The 16,869-nt window shown below is 49.3% G+C and overlaps 2 protein-coding genes across 22 annotated transcripts in view; one reads left to right on the forward strand and one right to left on the reverse strand.

The window, feature by feature from the left end:
- Window positions 1-3,939, reverse strand: part of LOC119117275 — a 376,942-nt gene extending 373,003 nt beyond the window's left edge. For 4 of the 21 annotated variants that reach the window (XR_005096445.1, XR_005096443.1, XR_005096437.1 and 1 more), the window contains exons 1-6: window positions 3,826-3,939; window positions 3,426-3,549; window positions 2,894-3,336; window positions 2,496-2,606; window positions 1,432-2,389; window positions 55-1,366 (exon numbers count right to left, since the gene is read on the reverse strand). Coding sequence is in view for 3 of the 21 variants with exons in the window: in XM_037243480.1 (XP_037099375.1) it covers window positions 3,309-3,336; window positions 3,426-3,483; window positions 3,670-3,843 (260 nt within the window). In the remaining 18 variants the exon portion in view is untranslated. Of the gene's footprint in view, window positions 1-54; window positions 1,367-1,431; window positions 2,390-2,495; window positions 2,607-2,893; window positions 3,337-3,425; window positions 3,550-3,669 lie in introns of all 21 variants that reach the window. The other 17 variants (XM_037243480.1, XM_037243482.1, XM_037243481.1 and 14 more) reach the window with 14 other exon arrangements.
- A 127-nt stretch (window positions 3,940-4,066) lies between these two features.
- Window positions 4,067-16,865, forward strand: utp20 (UTP20 small subunit processome component). Its single transcript, XM_037243196.1, has 59 exons — window positions 4,067-4,250; window positions 4,323-4,403; window positions 4,483-4,549; window positions 4,621-4,753; window positions 4,821-5,091; window positions 5,159-5,296; window positions 5,360-5,515; window positions 5,574-5,717; window positions 5,783-5,917; window positions 5,984-6,061; window positions 6,127-6,305; window positions 6,367-6,510; window positions 6,577-6,665; window positions 6,744-6,849; window positions 6,915-7,065; window positions 7,135-7,197; window positions 7,258-7,425; window positions 7,504-7,580; window positions 7,646-7,725; window positions 7,807-8,068; window positions 8,137-8,307; window positions 8,392-8,482; window positions 8,563-8,648; window positions 8,739-8,864; window positions 8,944-9,110; window positions 9,178-9,386; window positions 9,456-9,599; window positions 9,663-9,742; window positions 9,829-10,061; window positions 10,172-10,316; window positions 10,399-10,486; window positions 10,549-10,692; window positions 10,759-10,812; window positions 10,876-11,028; window positions 11,101-11,256; window positions 11,333-11,473; window positions 11,536-11,673; window positions 11,750-11,889; window positions 11,968-12,050; window positions 12,115-12,356; window positions 12,421-12,560; window positions 12,625-12,781; window positions 12,844-12,942; window positions 13,012-13,179; window positions 13,254-13,420; window positions 13,488-13,635; window positions 13,695-13,811; window positions 13,875-14,045; window positions 14,115-14,246; window positions 14,322-14,432; window positions 14,490-14,639; window positions 14,705-14,887; window positions 14,953-15,084; window positions 15,156-15,288; window positions 15,358-15,542; window positions 15,612-15,911; window positions 15,985-16,111; window positions 16,180-16,325; window positions 16,446-16,865. The coding sequence occupies exons 1-59, from the start codon at window positions 4,200-4,202 to the stop codon at window positions 16,599-16,601; spliced, it is 8,286 nt and encodes a 2,761-aa protein (XP_037099091.1). The 5' UTR covers window positions 4,067-4,199; the 3' UTR covers window positions 16,602-16,865.
- Window positions 16,866-16,869: the final 4 nt, after the last annotated feature.

Below are 16,869 nucleotides of genomic sequence, written 5' to 3' on the forward strand. Positions count from 1 at the left end.
AAGACAAACAGCACTCAGTTGCATGCGGTTCACTTGTGTCGACGTACTCATTACCTGCCCCCTCCCTGGTCTTGTGGGTGCGGCCCGGTACCTCTCGGTGCAGGCTGGCGCTCGTCCCATCCGCTGCCCCGGCAACCCTGAAAGGCAGACAAATAAGGAAACTAAATTAAAACCAACAAGTGTGTACACTACCCTTGCATATTGGATTGCCATGTCACCTCTGGCCAGCCTTGGCCAGTCATGCGTCAGGCTCCTCTTCATCACTTGGCAACTGCTTTCTTTGGGTGATTCCTTCCTTTGCACCCTGCTCACTGGTCTGGTGGCCTCCGTCCGCCGGCTCTTCGTTTCGTGCATCGTCTCTTCCACCTTGCAAGACAAGCACAAATGTCTCGCTTGCGCGTGCCGTCGCTTGCGCGTGCCGTCGCTTGCGCGTGCCGTCGCTTGCGCGTGCCGTCGCTTGCGCGTGCCGTCGCTTGCGCGTGCCGTCGCTTGCGCTTGCCGTCGCTTGCGCTTGCCGTCGCTTGCGCTTGCCGTCGCTTGCGCTTGCCGTCGCTTGCGCTTGCCGTCGCTTGCGCGTGCCGTCGCTTGCGCTTGCCGTCGCTTGCGCTTGCCGTCGCTTGCGCGGTCGCTTGCGCGGTCGCTTGCGCGGTCGCTTGCGCGGTCGCTTGCGCGGTCGCTTGCCGCCGCTGCGCGTTTGGCACTCAATCAGGGCTGCACAACATTTTGGAAAATCAGTGATATGGCAGTATTGGGCCAGACTGTTGCATTGAGCAAAGTTGTGCAAAATTCTGGGATGGAGGTGAACTATTTGATCGCAATGAGATCAGTTAGATTAGTTAACTTTAACTTGCATCAATGACTTATCTTCTAAACTCATTACAAATAGTTAGGCAAGAAAACAGGTTTCATTTGCCACATTAAAAAAAAATCTTAAAAGCTTTCTTAAAGTGCATGTCAATAACCTATACCACCATGTGGCAGTTTTCCAATACACGTGCAGCCCTACACATGTCACCATTGGTGTCCAAATGGCAGCCTCGGGGCAACTTTATCAACACACCACATGAATGAACACAACACCGCTTTGTAGCAGTAGCACAAAATATGAATGGCAAAATTCCGTGATTGATTTAATGAATTTGTGTCAAAGAATTCTGAATTTGTTTCAGTATGCAGCCCTCAAACAGACATTTGGACACCGCTGGTGTGAATTTAAAAAAAAAAAAAAAAATCCATTTCACACGTTGAAGCTGCGCAGGTCGACACCTCCAGGGAAGCGGGTCTCCCTCAGAACTCGGCTACTTCAGAGCGATGCCACAGCGGTCCGTCCACCTCTGATCAGATGGTGTCGCGTCCCGGTCGCCATCTGCAGAAACAGAAACAAATGTTAGAAACTCAAAGAGCACCCCAAGTTGTAGGTCACTTGCTTACTTGATCACAGCGGCTAGCTACTCTTGGTGACCGTCGCCGGGTCGGATCGGGCCGTGCGCCGCCCCCCCTTTTGCGTCCGGCCTGCAAAAGGCAGAACATGCAATGAGTTGGGCGCTGCTCGCATTGTTGTGTCTTCGTCGTGGACCGGCTCGCCCCAACACCGCCCCCCTACACCTAGAGAACAAAGGACGCGCAGTGGTACGTTAGGCTTAGATCAAGCACGACAGTGGTAGGTTAGAAAAAGACAAAATGTGACTGCCTCGCTCCAACACCTAGGGGTGAAAAAAGAACGCAAGTGCAACAGTGGTAGGTTAGAAAAAGACAAAATGTCACAAGTCAAATTGCAAAATTGGACATTCGGATCCACGTCAAAGTTTACTTTTGTCTCCATCCACGTAACCACGTCCTCCCCCAAGTGAGCCGTCAATGGCAACCAAGCGCAAGACAATGCTGGCTCCAGACTAACCACAACCACAGCACACCTCTTAAGCAAGACCAACCATCAGACCCCCAAACACTGTCCACACCTGCAACCTTTCCGTCGTGCACCCATAACCAAAGGCAACCACACTGCCCCCTCCTGGGCACGTGATCCGCACACGTCGACTTTTGCAGTGCGCTGCTTGATTCTTGACTTGATATGGCATTGCTCCTTTGGATATGGCATTGCTCCTTTGGATATGGCATTGCTCCTTTGGATATGGCATTGCTCCTTTGGATATGGCATTGCTCCTTTGGATATGGCATTGCTCCTTTTAGGCCATTGCTCCTATGGATATGGCATTGCTCCTTTTAGGCCATTGCTCCTATGGATATGGCATTGCTCCTATGGATATGGCATTGCTCCTTTGGATAGGCCATTGCTCCTTTGGATAGGCCATTGCTCCTTTGGATAGGCCATTGCTCCTTTGGATATGGAATTATACTTTTCCTCATCCCATTCAGCTTCTCTTGCAGCCTGCAAAAACACAGACAGCCATTAATTGTGCGCTGGGAAGCTAAAACGCGACACAGACGGCCATTGTGTGTTGGGAAGCTGAAACTTTACAAAAACAGGTTTTCACCTGATTTAGGACTACTCTTCCTCAGTGTCCTCAACATCACTGAAATGGCTCCTCAAGAGCCTCCTGCTTGCTTTGTATAGAAGGATGCTGGCTGGGCAGCCTTTTTTAGTGCTACAAAAGAAAAACAAATTATTGCAACAAAAATAGACATTGAGTAGCGTGCCAATGGCATATTTTTGCAACAATTATACATACTAAGTAGAGTTTTACATTTGAAAAAATATATAATTATATTGTAGTAAATTATGATAATTTATCAGAATTATAATTAATATTTTAATTTTATACAGACTAAGTACAGTTTTACAGTTGAAAAAATATATAATTATATTGTAGTAAATTATGATAATTTATCGGGATTATAATTCATATTTTAATTTTATCATCCATCAACTCACCTCACATTGGACAGATGATCCAGGTTTGCGGCGTCCAAAACGGGAGAAAATAACCCGCGCAAATGTTTGTTGCGTAACGGAACGAGGGCGGGCGGGCGCCATCTTTGAATAGATTTGGTCTGATTTGGACATGACGTAACAAATTCGTTACATTCCTCAGTTTGCATAACTCGGAAATGGCACACGCATAATATAAAATAATAAAGAATTGTTTAATTGACTAGAGTCAAACTAACATTTCATAGTCAGATAAACACGCGCTTATCGGCGGCGTCATTTACGAACCTTCGACAAACAAACGAATGAAAAAATGCTGGCCAGCATTAAAAAAACCGCGAAAGACATTTGAAATACCGTAGCGGCAAAACGCGCAACGACGCGACGCAAAGTCGATTGTGGCGTGCCGTGCCCCAACCTCAAACACTCCCTAGACAGCGAAAATCCTGCAAGAAATAAATTTCATCAAAAATGGCATCGTAAGAAACGGCAAACATTTACTCGCGAGCTAAATTGCTTGCGGCCTACAATTTACCTCCAGGCCCACCGTCGCGGTGGACGTGACGTTGCCGAGTCACGAGAGTACGACAATCCTGCCACAAACAAAATAAAAAAAGGCTTGTGAGAAAAGGCAACAAACCACACATTTTTGGGCGTCTCTGAAAACTCTCCTTGCGTCCTCCAGTTGCTGAGGCGAGTGCGAAAATCCCGCAACAAACATGGCGTCCGTCGTGAAAAACGGCAGGAGACGACAAACATTTGCCAGCTTGCTAGCTTACCTGAGAAGCCGCCCGCCACGCGCTCGGTGGCACCTGCATTTGATAACTCCCCTTGAGCACACCTGTCTTGAATTTACCTAAAGACCTGACGTCACATCCGTCAATCCAAATCTTCTTCTCCTGATCGTCCAACGGCGCTTGGCACACCGGCGCCACCAGGTGGTCACCTGTCATGGTGACTACTGTGGAAAGGGTTGCTTCGGACTATACGTTGAAACTTTTAACACCCAACATGTTTGGATGGATACCCTATCAATATGACCAAATCACTTTAGGAAGTGATTCGTTCACTCTCGTTCACTGAAAGGTTTCGTTCTTTTGAACCCATCGTTCACTCACGAGCCAACACTAGCGCACACACATATGAAAAAATATCCCATGATGCTTTGCGTTCATCATGGCTGCGCCGTACTCTCCGGCACGCGTGTAAACACTCGTGAGAATTAACCAAGAAAAACTATAAATGAATCATTTGGAGCGCGCGGCGGCTTCCGAATACATTTAACTTGAAGACAAACAACGAAGCCAAGATGAAGATCAAGTCCAAGTCTGCGTATCATAAATCCGAGAACACTTTCAAGGTAAGAACTGTTATGTGCACGTGTAAAAACCCTGCTTCTGTTTTCTTATTATTTTGTAAACACTTTTCGCAGTTTCTCACTTTTGCCGAAAGGCTTTCTAATGTCAACATTAACGTCACCCACCGAATTGACAGAACTGGATCCTATGCAGAGGTATGACCTCATACCATATATGAAATTTATCCTAATGAGTTAATTATGACCGATAACGTTGTTGTTGTTTTTAATGCAGGAAGTCGAAACTTATTTCTTCGAAGGCCTGACAAAATGGAAAGACCTCAACTTGACAGAAAACTTCAGTATGTCCGAAACAGAACTCTGTTGTTTGTGATTCCGTTCTGATTTACCATGTGCTCTTCTTCTTCCTCAGCTACGTTCTTAAAGGAGGTCACAAACAAGTGTCAGTCGTTCAACCTGCTAGTTTTCCATCAGAAGTCTATTGTGGAGAGTCTGAAGAAACATCTGACAATCAAGAGCAGTCTGGCCTACCAACCTTTGCTAGAGTAATATTATTGCTATAACTGCAGCTTTGGTTCCATTCATCTAACCTGCTTGATCATTCATTCTCAGCCTGGTGGTGCGGTTGGCCCGAGACCTACAAACGGACTTCTACCCTCACTTCCCGGATTTCTTCACGCTAATCACCGCAATGTTGGATACTCAAGACACAGAGGTCCTGGAATGGGTTTTTACATGCCTCTCCTACCTGTACAAGTACCTATGGAGGTTGATGGTGAAAGACATGGACAACATCTACAGTTTGTACAGCACGCTTTTGGAGCACAAGAAGGAGCATATCCGCAGGTTCGCGGCGGAGAGTTTTGCATTTCTGATGAGAAAGGTACGTCTCCAAAGATCTTTACTCAATTTTCCGCTCTACAAATCTGAAGTGATGTCATTTCTCGTAGGTTCCGGATCTGGACGCCTTGCTGACTGTGGTGTTCTCAGACTTGGAGCAGAACCCGGACAAGGCGGAAGGCGCCGGCCAGCTGCTGTTTGAGATGTGCAAAGGCGTCCGGCACATGTTTCACTCCTGCGCTGCAACCGTAAGAGAAGTGGTTCAATTTAAGATCTCAATCCTTACTCAATGGTCTCCTCTTTCTTTCTAGGCGCTCCCGACTGCTTGGCGGAAGATCGGGGCAACAACCAATCAGGGGGCTCCTTTACCGTGGGACCTCGTGCAGGACGCCTTAGATCACACGGCTCAAACTGCAGCCAATCATGTGGACAAAGAGCACTTCTTGGTTTTTTGGGAGTCCCTCCAGGTAAGAAGGTTGATGTTGTTGTCAAGTGAACGGTAGTTGAAAATGTTCCAATCCACAGGCTGCCGTGGACGAGGTTTTCAGTCTTTTGGAAGCCAAAGGAGAAGAGGCTGGAGAGCAGCTCCAAAGGCTGCTGTATGTCCTCCACACTGTGGTGTCTCACAAGGATGGAGCTAAGATCACAAAGCCGGAGGCCGTCTGCCAGGTAGAGAAGATCACTGTCGTGGGATATTTCAAGTCCAAATAGTAAGTGCCATCTTGTTTTTGTAGACCGTATTGCGCCTGGTGCAGAGCTCGGAGCTTTCCACGCCCAATTCGCGACTGCTCCTCCAAATCATCTCCTCCTTGCTCCTCGGGGAGAACGTCAAACTCCCCGATGCTCTCGTCCAGGAGATCATCCACAAGGTTTGGTCTTGGAATCTACAAAATGTGTTAAGTTGAGGTAGCACCTCGCTAATTCTCCACCTGCAGGTGTTTGACAGCTCTTTGGGAGAAGATCTCATTTTGGAGTTCACCAAGGAGATGTTCACCATGAAGCAGTTTGAGCAAGTGAGTTGACACTGCGTTACTTTTTTTTGGGAGTGTTTTGGAATAACCTGTCCTCTGGTTACCAGCTCTTCCTGCCCACCCTCCTGCGCTTCAGCGCCGGCTTGTTTGCCTGCGGCGATCCCGTGTCCCGCCATCGGGCCCTGGATGTTCTCGTCAACCTGATCCTGGCCAAAGCCCCGCCCCCTAGCGACGGCGCCATGGCATTGGAGACCTACCCGCTGCTCTTCACGGGACAGACCGCCGGGTGAGCTTCGCTAATCATAGCGCTTTGTTTGTTCTATCAACTTTTTTTGTTTTTTTGTCAGCCTGTTCAGTAAACAAGGAGAACCAGAGCAGCGAGCAGTACCCGAGCTGGTGCTGTCACTCATCGCTTTGCCTGAGCAGCAGAACGGGCCCATCGCCGATCTGTCGCTACCTTGGAGCGCACTCGTACTGCTGCCGCACCTCAGGTAAAACGTCAATGTAAAAACCAGCCTCTTGAATGTTCAAAAATATTATTATTATTTTTTTTGCAGGCCTCTTGTTCCAGCTAATGTCTTCCCTGCCGTCACTGCCTTTTTAAACCACCTTCTTGGTGAAATTGAGATGGAAAAGCTGGGAAAAGGTCTTTTTTCTTCCCCTCTGCAATCCAAGAGTATGTCGCAATATTATTCACTTTTTCTCCCCCTTTCCGTCACGCCAGCTGCTTTGTTTGTCGCCACGCAAGCGCTAAGCTGCCTCCTCACGCTGGATGGCTCCGCTCAGCTGCTCTCTCTGGTCCCTGTGGAGAAAATCACCGCCATCCTGAGGTATATGTGAGAAAATAATCCAAAAGATTATCAACTCGTAACCCTTGGTGGTGTGTTTTGTTTAGGAAATTCCCCACCGAGTTGTCAGCGCTGCTTTTAGGAGACCTCTATTACACCCGCCTGTCTTTGAGCGGCGCTTCCGAGCACCTCTCCCATGACGCGCTTTTAGACCTTTACCAGATCCTGCACGGCAACGTGTCCTCCAACGTATCCAAGGTGCATCCACAGATTATTTTTTTTTTGTCATGGAATTTTGCTTATACTGCTACATTGACTCTTTTCCAGATGCGTCTGCTGACTCTGCGGATCCTTTCGCTCTTTGAGCCAAACCTTCCTGCCTCGGGCGAGGTACGCCGTTTTTGAATCCGTTCTAAGTCGATGAATCGATAACGCGAATGTTTCGTCCAGCCCGACGAGAGCGCGGAGGTGCAGCCGGTGTTCGCCGTGTGCCTGCAGGCCGAGCTGGTGGCCGCCTCCCTTCAGGATTACCGGGAAAAGTTGCTGCACTTGCGCAAGCTCCGGCACGACCTCGTGCAGCGCAGCTTGCCGCAAGGCCCGCCCGGCACCTTTCAACAGGTATATGAACTCCCCAGTAAATCACAATGCTCTTATTGTCTGCCTCCATTTGAGAATTGCTGACTTTTCCTCGTCCAGGTGCCTCTTCGTTACCTCTTAGCAATGCTGTTTGTCAACTTCAAGCCGCTGTGGGATGCTGTCATTGAGCTGCTTGGGTTGGTATCGCGTAAAAGTAGGAGTATGGCGCTCTCCGAAGAAGCTCAACGTCTGTTTTGTGCAGGAGCCACGCCAAGGGGATGGATAATAAAAATTTCTGGATGGTGTACCATGAGCATCTGGAGAAGGTGGCAGGATTAGCCGGTATGTTTCATGGAATCGATTGTTGGATTTAAGCTCCGGTCGCCAAGAGTTTCTCACCTCAACTTCTCGTCCATGTTGTAGAAAAAGAACTACAGGAGAGCAGCAGCGACGACGACGACGAAGCGCAAGACACGGACATCCAGGCCGGGCCGGGTTGCGACGTCATCGAAAGCGGCGAATTGGGCGTGCTGTTCCTCCAGCAGCTCAAGTCCGCCACGGAGCCGAACGAGAGGACGGACTTTTCCAACTTCCGCGGCTTGATGTGGCGCGCCATGACCCAGTTTCCAGACAGGGTAGAGCCACGGAGCCGGGAGCTAACCCCTCTGCTCCTGAGGTTCATCAAGTGAGTCCTCAGCAAGTTCGGGTCACTTGAGTCGACCCGACCGCAAATATCTATCTCGTCGCTAACAGGAACGAGTTTTACCTGGCTGACATGCTGATGGCACCGACTCAGGACCTGAGGAAAAAGGACAATGTCCCAGAGGCGGGCACAATGACCGCGGAGGACGAAGGGGAGGAAGAAGAGGAAGAGGAGAGAGGCAAACGACAGACGATAACGCCACCGCGGAGAGCAGCTGCAAAGTAATGACGCACTATGAATTACAGCTACATATTCTAAAATGGTGGCTTGGATGTGTACAATGTTTTTTTTTTTTTTTTCTGCAGACAACTTATCGCCCACCTGAACGTTTTTGCCAAATTCACCAACCCTCGCTCGCTCTTCATGGAGAGCAGTCTGAGAGAGCTCTACCACCAAGTAATCCCAAAATGCGGCTTTATTTAATTTTTTTCGTTATTATTATTTTTATTTTTTTTTTAATACATCCTTCTCCTCAGCTCCTCTGCCATCAGGACCAGCAAATCCAGCGAGCGGCCCTCCAGTGTGTTCTTACATACAAAGACCCCTACGCAGTCCCGTACAAGTAAGCACACACACACATGGCGGCATTGTTTTTATCAGACATGCTTTCAAAAAATGTGTATTCAATGTTTTATGCGTGCGTTTCATTCAGGGAGAATCTGGAGAAGCTGTTAGACGACAAGCATTTCAAAGAAGAAATTGTCCATTTTAATATTTCCGAGGAGACGGGAGTCGTGGATGCTTCACACAGAGCCGGACTCATTCCGTTACTCATGAGGTATTTTATTTTTTTTGTCATAGTAGTTTTTCTTTTGTGATTTGTGTAAGTCATATTTCCATCTTTTTTTTTCGCACAGGATCTTGTTCGGCCGTCTGCGGAGTAAAGGCAGCAGCCGCTTCCAGAGCAAGGCCAGCGCCTCCACGCGCTCGTCCATCATCTTGCGCTTCCTCGCCGGATGCCAGGAGGCGGAGCTTGGCATGTTCGTGGATCTTCTACTGGAGCCCGTCCGCCATTACAGCAACGGTGAGCGAGCTTAGGATTCACTTGGTTAAAAAAAAATGATGGCAAATTTCATCCTTGGTGCCTTCAGGTTCCTGTCGGGACGCGGTCCAACGAGCGATGGAAGAGATGGACGTGGGCGCCGTGCTGCCGCTGGGTCGCCAGCACAGCTTGCTGAACATCATCAACGTGGTCATCCAGAAGCTGGGCCACCTCATCGAAGTCCACCTACCCAAAGTGTTGCAGATCCTTCTGTGCGTCACCGCTTCCGTGTCGGTCGCGTTGGACATCAGGGAACAGGTAGTCCGTCCATCTCCAAGAATTAGATGACCTCATCCACACGAGTGAACTACATCTCCATTTTTATAGCTGCGGCCAGGTTGCATCAGTCCTCTGAAGAACCTGAGGCGTCTCGGCATCCTGAGGATCCAGGACTTTTTCGAGAACTTTGACACGTTTAGCTTCAGCGCCGATCAGCTGGATGGCGTCTTCATGGCTGTTGTGTGGCCTCAGGTGCGTAACTTTCTCCTGTTGCTGGGAAATAAGTCGGCTTATCGGTGATTTTGTTTTGCCTAGGTGCATCGCCTCCCAACTGAGAGTCCATACTCGCCCACGCCGCTCCTGAAGCTCATCCATGTGTGGTGCAAACACGCCAGGTTCTTCTCTCGCCATCATTGTGTTTATTCAATGTAATCAATCCACTTAGAATTCCCAAATCATTTTTTTATTTTGTATGTTTCAGGTACTTTCCACTTTTGTCCAAGCAGCGGCCCGACCACCCGGAGTGCGACGTTCTCCTGAACGTGTTCGGTCTCCTCTCGGCCAAGAACATCTCCATCGCCACCATCTCTGTCGTCATGGACATCGCCGACTCCCTGGCGACCACGCAGGACTTTGTCGCCACGGAGACGGAGGCTGAGCTGAGCGTGGGCGGCAGCGTGTTCCCGCAACTTGACGAAGGCACCCTGGCTGCAGGTTAAAATGACATCAAGATTCCACCAGATGGCGCCAAATTAAAATCGCAATCATTTTTGTGTCGGTCCAAGATTGTAGAACTTGACTTTAACACGCACGTATGTTTTTAGCGTCGTTGACGCAGGGCTCCAGGCTCTTGCTACCTCACATCACCACCCTGCTGGACTACCTCAGCCGCGTGGTCCGCAACACCGACAGGCTCAAGAAGAAGAAATTACGTCCACACGTGTCCAAGGAACTCAACATCCTCTCCAAGTAAGTCATCGCCTCGTCCCTCATTTTGTCTCTCTTACATATGTCTTCCATTTTTTTTTTATTATTATTATTCATCTGCCAGGATCAGTCGGTTCGTTCGAGACAAGGAGCAGAGTTCAATGCTCATTGAGCTCTTGCTGCCTTACCTGTTGAGAGGCAAAAACTCTCAGGTAAGGATTTTGGTCAACATTTTTTTTTTATAGCCCATGAACGACTTGACTGTTGATTTCAGGAGACGGAATTGGACATCCTGGCCACCGTACAGAACTTGCTGCAGCAGTGCGTTCAGCCGTCGGCCTTCCTGCAGCCTCTCACCAAACTCTTCTCCGTCATTCACAACAAGGATCCCAGGAAGGCTCTCGCCTGCGTCTTCCATGTAAGTATTTTATTTTGAGGTGCTACTCGGTATCCAAAGTTTGACGAGCACCTCTGTTACCATCAGACGTTGTCCGACATGGATCCTTCGCTCAGCTACATCGCCGACGTGGCCACAAAGGTGAGCTACTTTGAGACCTCGACGAAACAAATGGATCCTTGACTGTCACCGCTCCGCTTCCAGCTCAACGCCTTCGACAGTCGCCATTTGGACGAGGTTCACTTCGACGTCCGCCTGACGGCTTTCCAAGACGCCATCAAGCGGATAAGGGAGATGAAGACCCTCGACCTCAACTACATCAACACCCTCATACACAACTGCTTCCACACTTACGAGGTGACGATTCGTGGGATGCTTCGCGACCGAGCTGATCACTTTTTACTTATACTTGGACTCGATCCCATACAGATCGAGGACATGTCGCTCGGCGACAACGCCACCTTGTGTCTGTCGGCCATAATCGTCCGGATAGCAGCAGTCGGCGCCGGAGAGAAGGTCTACAAGGACATCGTCCAGCACACCATCTTGGACGCCATACACAAGGGGCTTCAGAGCAAGAAGGAGGTATTTTCAACAAACGCTGCTGCCACCTAGTGGCGGGAAAATTACGTTTTCATAAAAATCTCCCGTCTTTTGTTAGAGCGTGCAGCACGAATACACCAACGTTCTCGCCTGCCTGGTGAAGACCTTCCCCACGAGGAAAGAGTTCCAAGACATGGTGCAGCTCACCGACTACAACGACCCCGAGTCGGACTTCTTCGAGCACATGAAGCACATTCAGGTACGGAGGTTTCTCAATCCGCTTCCCTCTTTGGATATTTATTTGTGCGCGTCTTCCTTCAGATCCATCGTCGGGGTCGAGCCCTGAGGAAGTTAGCCAAGCAGCTAACGGAGGGCAGCGTGATGTTGTCACCGCGTTCCTTGCAGAATTACATCATGCCGTACGCCTTGACGGTGCTGACGGATGAGAAGTTGCTGCAGGTGACGCTCACGTTGTCAATCCCGCCATGAGTTTGATTTTGAGTGTTAATTTTTCTTTTTTCGTGGCGCACCGCAGCGCGAGAACATGACGACGGCGTGCGTGGACATCGTGGCCGCCGTGTGTCGCCGGCTGACCTGGTCCAAGTACTTGTACTACCTGAAGCATTTCGTTCACGTCCTGCAGACGTCGAAGGTCGAGCAGAAGCTGGCTGTGAAGTGAGCGGGACACTCAACCCGAATTGGAACTCCTCTCATTTTGTTGTTATTTTAATTTTATTTTTCTGTAACCTCCAGCTTGCTGGTCAAAATCCTCGAGGCGTTCCACTTCGACCGAGAGACTCTCACCCGAGAGATGGAAGCTGCGAAAGCCAGAGAAGGTAAAAGCTTTCTTGTTGGGTTGAAAATATAGTCGATATAACTTGAATGAGCGTTTTTTTGAAGATGCAACGATGGACGTCGAGGAAGACGCTGCGGCCGAACCATCGGTGAAAAGCGGGGGCGACGAAGCCACGGAAATTGACGAGAAAGCGAAAACCGAGAAACCGCCGGCGCCTCCCAAACCCGTGGCGGTTTCCTGCGGTCTGCCGCAAAGCGCATCGCAGCTGGAGGTTCTCCTCAGCACCATCCAGGAGAGCGTCACCAGCAGCGTGTTGCCTCGCCTTCATAAATGCCTCAATGCCAAGGTATGATTTTTTTTACCCACGTGGATGTCAATCAAGAATAGTTACAAGCCTTGCGGACATTTAGGTGAAACGTGACGATGAGCACAAAGCGGTGAAGTCAAAGCAGGTGAAGGAAGAAGAAGTGGCACGCATCCCCATCGCCTTCGCCATGGTCAAACTCATGCAGACGCTTCCTCCGCATATCCTGGAGTCCAACTTGCCCGGGTACGCCGCTTATTTTATTTTTTTGCGCTCAGCAAAAAAGGATCAACAATGTCTTTCCATCCAGGATCCTCATCAAGTTGTGCGTGATACTGAGGAACCGATTCCAAGAGGTGCGCGACGTCGCCAGGGCAACGCTGGTGAAGATCATCGAGACGCTGGGCTATCGCTACCTGCGCTACCTCCTCAAGGAGATGCAGGGGATCCTCGTTAAAGGCTACCAGGTACCAAAATATTTCAGAAATCAAATACGGCACACCTCTGATTGTGTGTTTTTGTCTCGCAGGTCCACGTTTTGACATTTACAGTCTACCAGCTGCTCTTGGCCCTCAGCCCAAGTCTGAAAAGCGGCGACCTGGACCCGTGCATGGGCATGCTCATCAAAGTATGGGTGCTTCAGTCTCATTTCTGACTCGCTCGTTTTTAATCTTCACTTCTCATCGCGGCCGCTCAGATCTTCAACCACGAGCTGTTCGGCGACGTCGCCGAGGAGAAGGAAGTGAAGGGCATCGTCTCTAAGCTGATGGAGGCGCGGCACAGCAAGAGCATGGACTCCTATAAGATTCTGGCCCAGTTCTGCAGCAAGGAGAGCATCACCATGATTGTTCTCCCATTGAAGGAGGTGGGCGGAGTCCAGTCGGATGATGTCATTTTTTTTTCCTCCATGAGGTTTAACCATTCCTTGCGTCATTTCAGATCCTGGAGGACTCAAAGAGTCTCAAGGTGTCTAACCGTGTGGCGGCGATTCTGCGGCGCCTGGTTCTGGGTCTCCTGGAAAACGCAGGCATGGGCGCCTCTGATATCCTCCTCCTGAGCCACAGTCTCATCAGCCAGAGTTTGCCTCTGCTCACCAAGAAAGACAAGTAAGGACACAAAGTGACGAGTCGACATTTTTTTTGGCATCGTTTACTTCACCACGCGTGTCGGTAGGGACAAAGCGTCAGCTCGGCCTCCGCCGGACCCTCGCCTGCCCCCTCCTAGCTGCTTACTCCTGCCTCCGACTCCAAAAAGGGGCGGGGTTAAAGCTCCGGTTAGCCGCCGGACCAACATGCACATCCTGGTGGAGGCGGGGCTTAAGGTAAGCACAAAATATCCATTTCAAGGGGGCTACTTGTCATCATCGCTCGTCTTCTACAGCTGCTCCATTTGAGTCTGAAGAAAGCCAAAGTGACATCGAGCATGGAGTCGGCCCTTGAGATGTTGGACCCTTTCGTGACCATGCTCCTGGAATGCCTCAACTCCATGCACGTCAAGGTGAGGAGCGGCTCGGATTCCCGCCAAAACGTGGAATCGAATCCCTTGTTCCTCGCTAATCAGGTGATCACGGAAGCGCTGGTGGCGTTCACGTGGGTGCTGAAGTTCCCTCTGCCCGCCGTGGCGAAGAACACCAATCAGCTGACCAAGCAGCTTTTTGTCCTGCTGAAGGATTACTCCAAGGCGGGAGCGGCGCGAGGGGAGAACTACCTCTTGGTCCAGGAATGCTTCAAGGTCGGAAATTGTGACAGTTACTTTGAGAAAGTCACTTTTTGTGCCGTAATTCTCGTTTTGCTCTTTTAGACCATCACCATCCTGGTGAAAAATGTAAACAACAGCAAGATATCCGAGGTCCAACTCCAGGTTCTGCTGGGGTACGCCGAGGAGGACATCTACGACCAATCTCGGCGAGCGACTGCCTTCGGGCTTCTGAAGGTCCTTTTTTTTTTCTTCTTTTTTTTTTTTTTTGTGCTCTGCTTAAATATTTCAATTTCCTCAATTGCGTCGCAGGCGCTTCTGTCGCGCAAGCTCATCGTTCCCGAGATGCAGCAGCTCATGATGAAAGTGGCCCAGCTGTCAATCAACGGGAGTAACTCCATGATCCGAGTCCACTGCAGACAGGTACGCGTGGAAAAACATGGCCACCGTCCCGTTTTTATTGTTTTTTTTTTCTTTCAGATCTATTTGAAGTATTTGCTGGATTACCCCATTGGGAAGAAGCTGCAGGACCACATGGACTTCATCGTGTCCCAGCTGACGTATGACCACGACACGGGGAGGGAGTCCGCGTTGGAGATGCTCGCCTTCATCTTCCAGACTTTCCCTGAGGTACTCCTCAAGCGAGGCCTTTGCTTTTCACAGTGCTAGCATTTTTTTTTTCTCTTTTCTCCCAGAAATTACTGACCAAGTTCAACAAGCTCTTCTTCGCCCCACTGGCGCTGGTCGTGGTCAACGACGACTCGACGCGCTGCAAGAAAATGGCCGCCATGGCCATCAAAGCCCTCCTGACCAAGTTGAACGCCAACGAGCGGAACACTCTTTTCTCGCTCGTCAGAAGTTGGCTGGATGAAGAGAAGGCACGTTGGCTCTGCTCGCTCTTTTTTTTTTTTTATATTTCAACGTGGACTTAACGGTGTTGCAGGTGAGCCTGAAGCGTCTGGGCGCTCAGCTGTGCGGTTTGTTCGTGGAGGTCGAGGAGGACGAATTCGCCAAACGTTTGGACAACTTGCTGCCGCTGTTGGTGAAGGAGCTCGACCCCGACAAATACGATGACGTGAGATCTGAAAATCCTTTTTGATAGACACGGGTCCCATCATCACCTATTTTGATGACTTTCCTCGACAGATTGAAGAGGAGGAGGATGAGCGAGCAGCAGACAGGCTCCTTTTCACTTATCTGACGCTTGTCACCAAATTAATCCAACACTGCGGCTTCTTGGACCTCACCAAACCGCGTGACACCCTTGTCCAAATTTGGGGTAAGGCGCCCATTTCCCTTTTTTGACTCAAATATGAACCCGCTGTGTTTTTTTTTTTTTTTTTTGTAGGCCACGTCGAAGCCCATTTGCGCTACCCTCACTGCTGGGTGTGGCTGACCGCCTCGCAGCTTTTCGGCCAGCTCTTCGCCGCCCGCCAGGCCGAGGAGCTGGCGGCGGCGTGGAAAGAGAAGAGAGGCGGGAAATCGCAGCCTAAAGTAGCCACCACTTTTATCACAAGCAACTTGGATAAAAGGGTAAAGGTCAATCAAGTGATTTTTATTGTTACAACTTTTCCAATCTTGTCGTTTATTCTTTTTCCGCAGATGAGAGAGCTGGCGTTATCCTTCTGCCATCAACTGCAGTCCAAATTCTTAGACACGGCGTCCGGGGAGCAGGTGATCAAAAACCTCCTCTTCGTGGGCAAGGTCATCTATCTCCTCTCCCCGGAGTCGGACATCGGCTCCCCTGAGGAGGAAACGGAGGAGGAGGAGAATGAAGATGAGGAGGAGGATGAAGAAGACGACAACAAAGACAACAAACCTCCATCGCTGCTGTGGCTGATAAAGAAGCTATCGCTAATGGCTAAAAGGGAGGCGGCAAACAATCCCAAAATTCCCCTGAAGGTACCAAAACAAATATTTTAATGCCGCCACACAAGAAGTTGAGTAAGAAACCAAATGTTGATTTTATTTTCAGAGAACCTGTGTTTTTAAATTCCTGGGAGCAATCGCAATGGACCTCGGCAAGGAGCGACTCGGTCCCTATTTGACCACCATCATCGCGCCGCTCTACAGAGAACTGGAGAGCACCTACGCGGAGCAAGGTAAAAATTAATTCGCCATCCCTTCCGAAAAGAGAAAGCTCTCGCCAATGCCGAGTTGTCGCCGTCAGACCCGACGCTCAAGAACTTGGCTCAGGAGCTGATCGAGCTGATGAAGAAACAAACGGGACTGGAGACGTTCTCGTTGGCGTTCACGGCGGTGCAGAGGCAGTTCGCCGTCAGGCGTACCAAGCGCAAGCGGCAACGAGCTATGCAGGTACAGACGGCGTAGCATTTGAAATTTTTAGGAACTCTTTTTAAAAAAATAGATAAATGTCAGTATAAAAAATTTTTTTTAAAGGTGTGGCACAACTTAACTTTTGTTTTTGTCTTCCAGGCTGTGACCAACCCCGACATCGCAGCTAAGAAGAAACTGAAGAAGCACCTCAATAAAATTGAGGCCAAAAAGCGCAAGATCGAGTTCCTCCGGCCTGGGTATAAAGCCAAGAAGCACCGTAGCCACGCGCTCAAAGACCTGGCCATGGTGCAGTGAGTCAATCACGGAACTTTTTTTTTCGTAAATACGTTCGGTAAAATGACATTTTTCATCTTTTTTTGTGTGTATAGCATTTTTATAAATCCTCTTATAATTCTATAAAAACAAAACGGTTTCAACACAAATGTTAGAATCACCAAAAGTCTTTACTGAGAATCATTTTGACTGTACAAGCAGATATAAATATGCAACCATTCAGTTTTAAGCAGTTTTCCATAAATTCATTATTCTGCAAAACAATAGGGGGGGGGTAAATACACAATAC

Source organism: Syngnathus acus, chromosome 23 (assembly GCF_901709675.1).
Source record: "Syngnathus acus chromosome 23, fSynAcu1.2, whole genome shotgun sequence".
NCBI lineage: Eukaryota > Metazoa > Chordata > Actinopteri > Syngnathiformes > Syngnathidae > Syngnathus > Syngnathus acus.

What these genes read in the sequence shown, in the direction of transcription:
- utp20 (XM_037243196.1), top strand. Translation starts at nt 4,200, where the DNA reads ATGAAGATCAAGTCCAAGTCTGCGTATCATAAATCCGAGAACACTTTC. An exon ending in TCGCCGACGTGGCCACAAAG is followed by an intron (nt 10,813 to 10,875) that starts GTGAGCTACTTT and finishes CTCCGCTTCCAG; the next exon opens with CTCAACGCCTTCGACAGTCG. An exon ending in ATCCCAAAATTCCCCTGAAG is followed by an intron (nt 15,912 to 15,984) that starts GTACCAAAACAA and finishes TTTTATTTTCAG; the next exon opens with AGAACCTGTGTTTTTAAATT.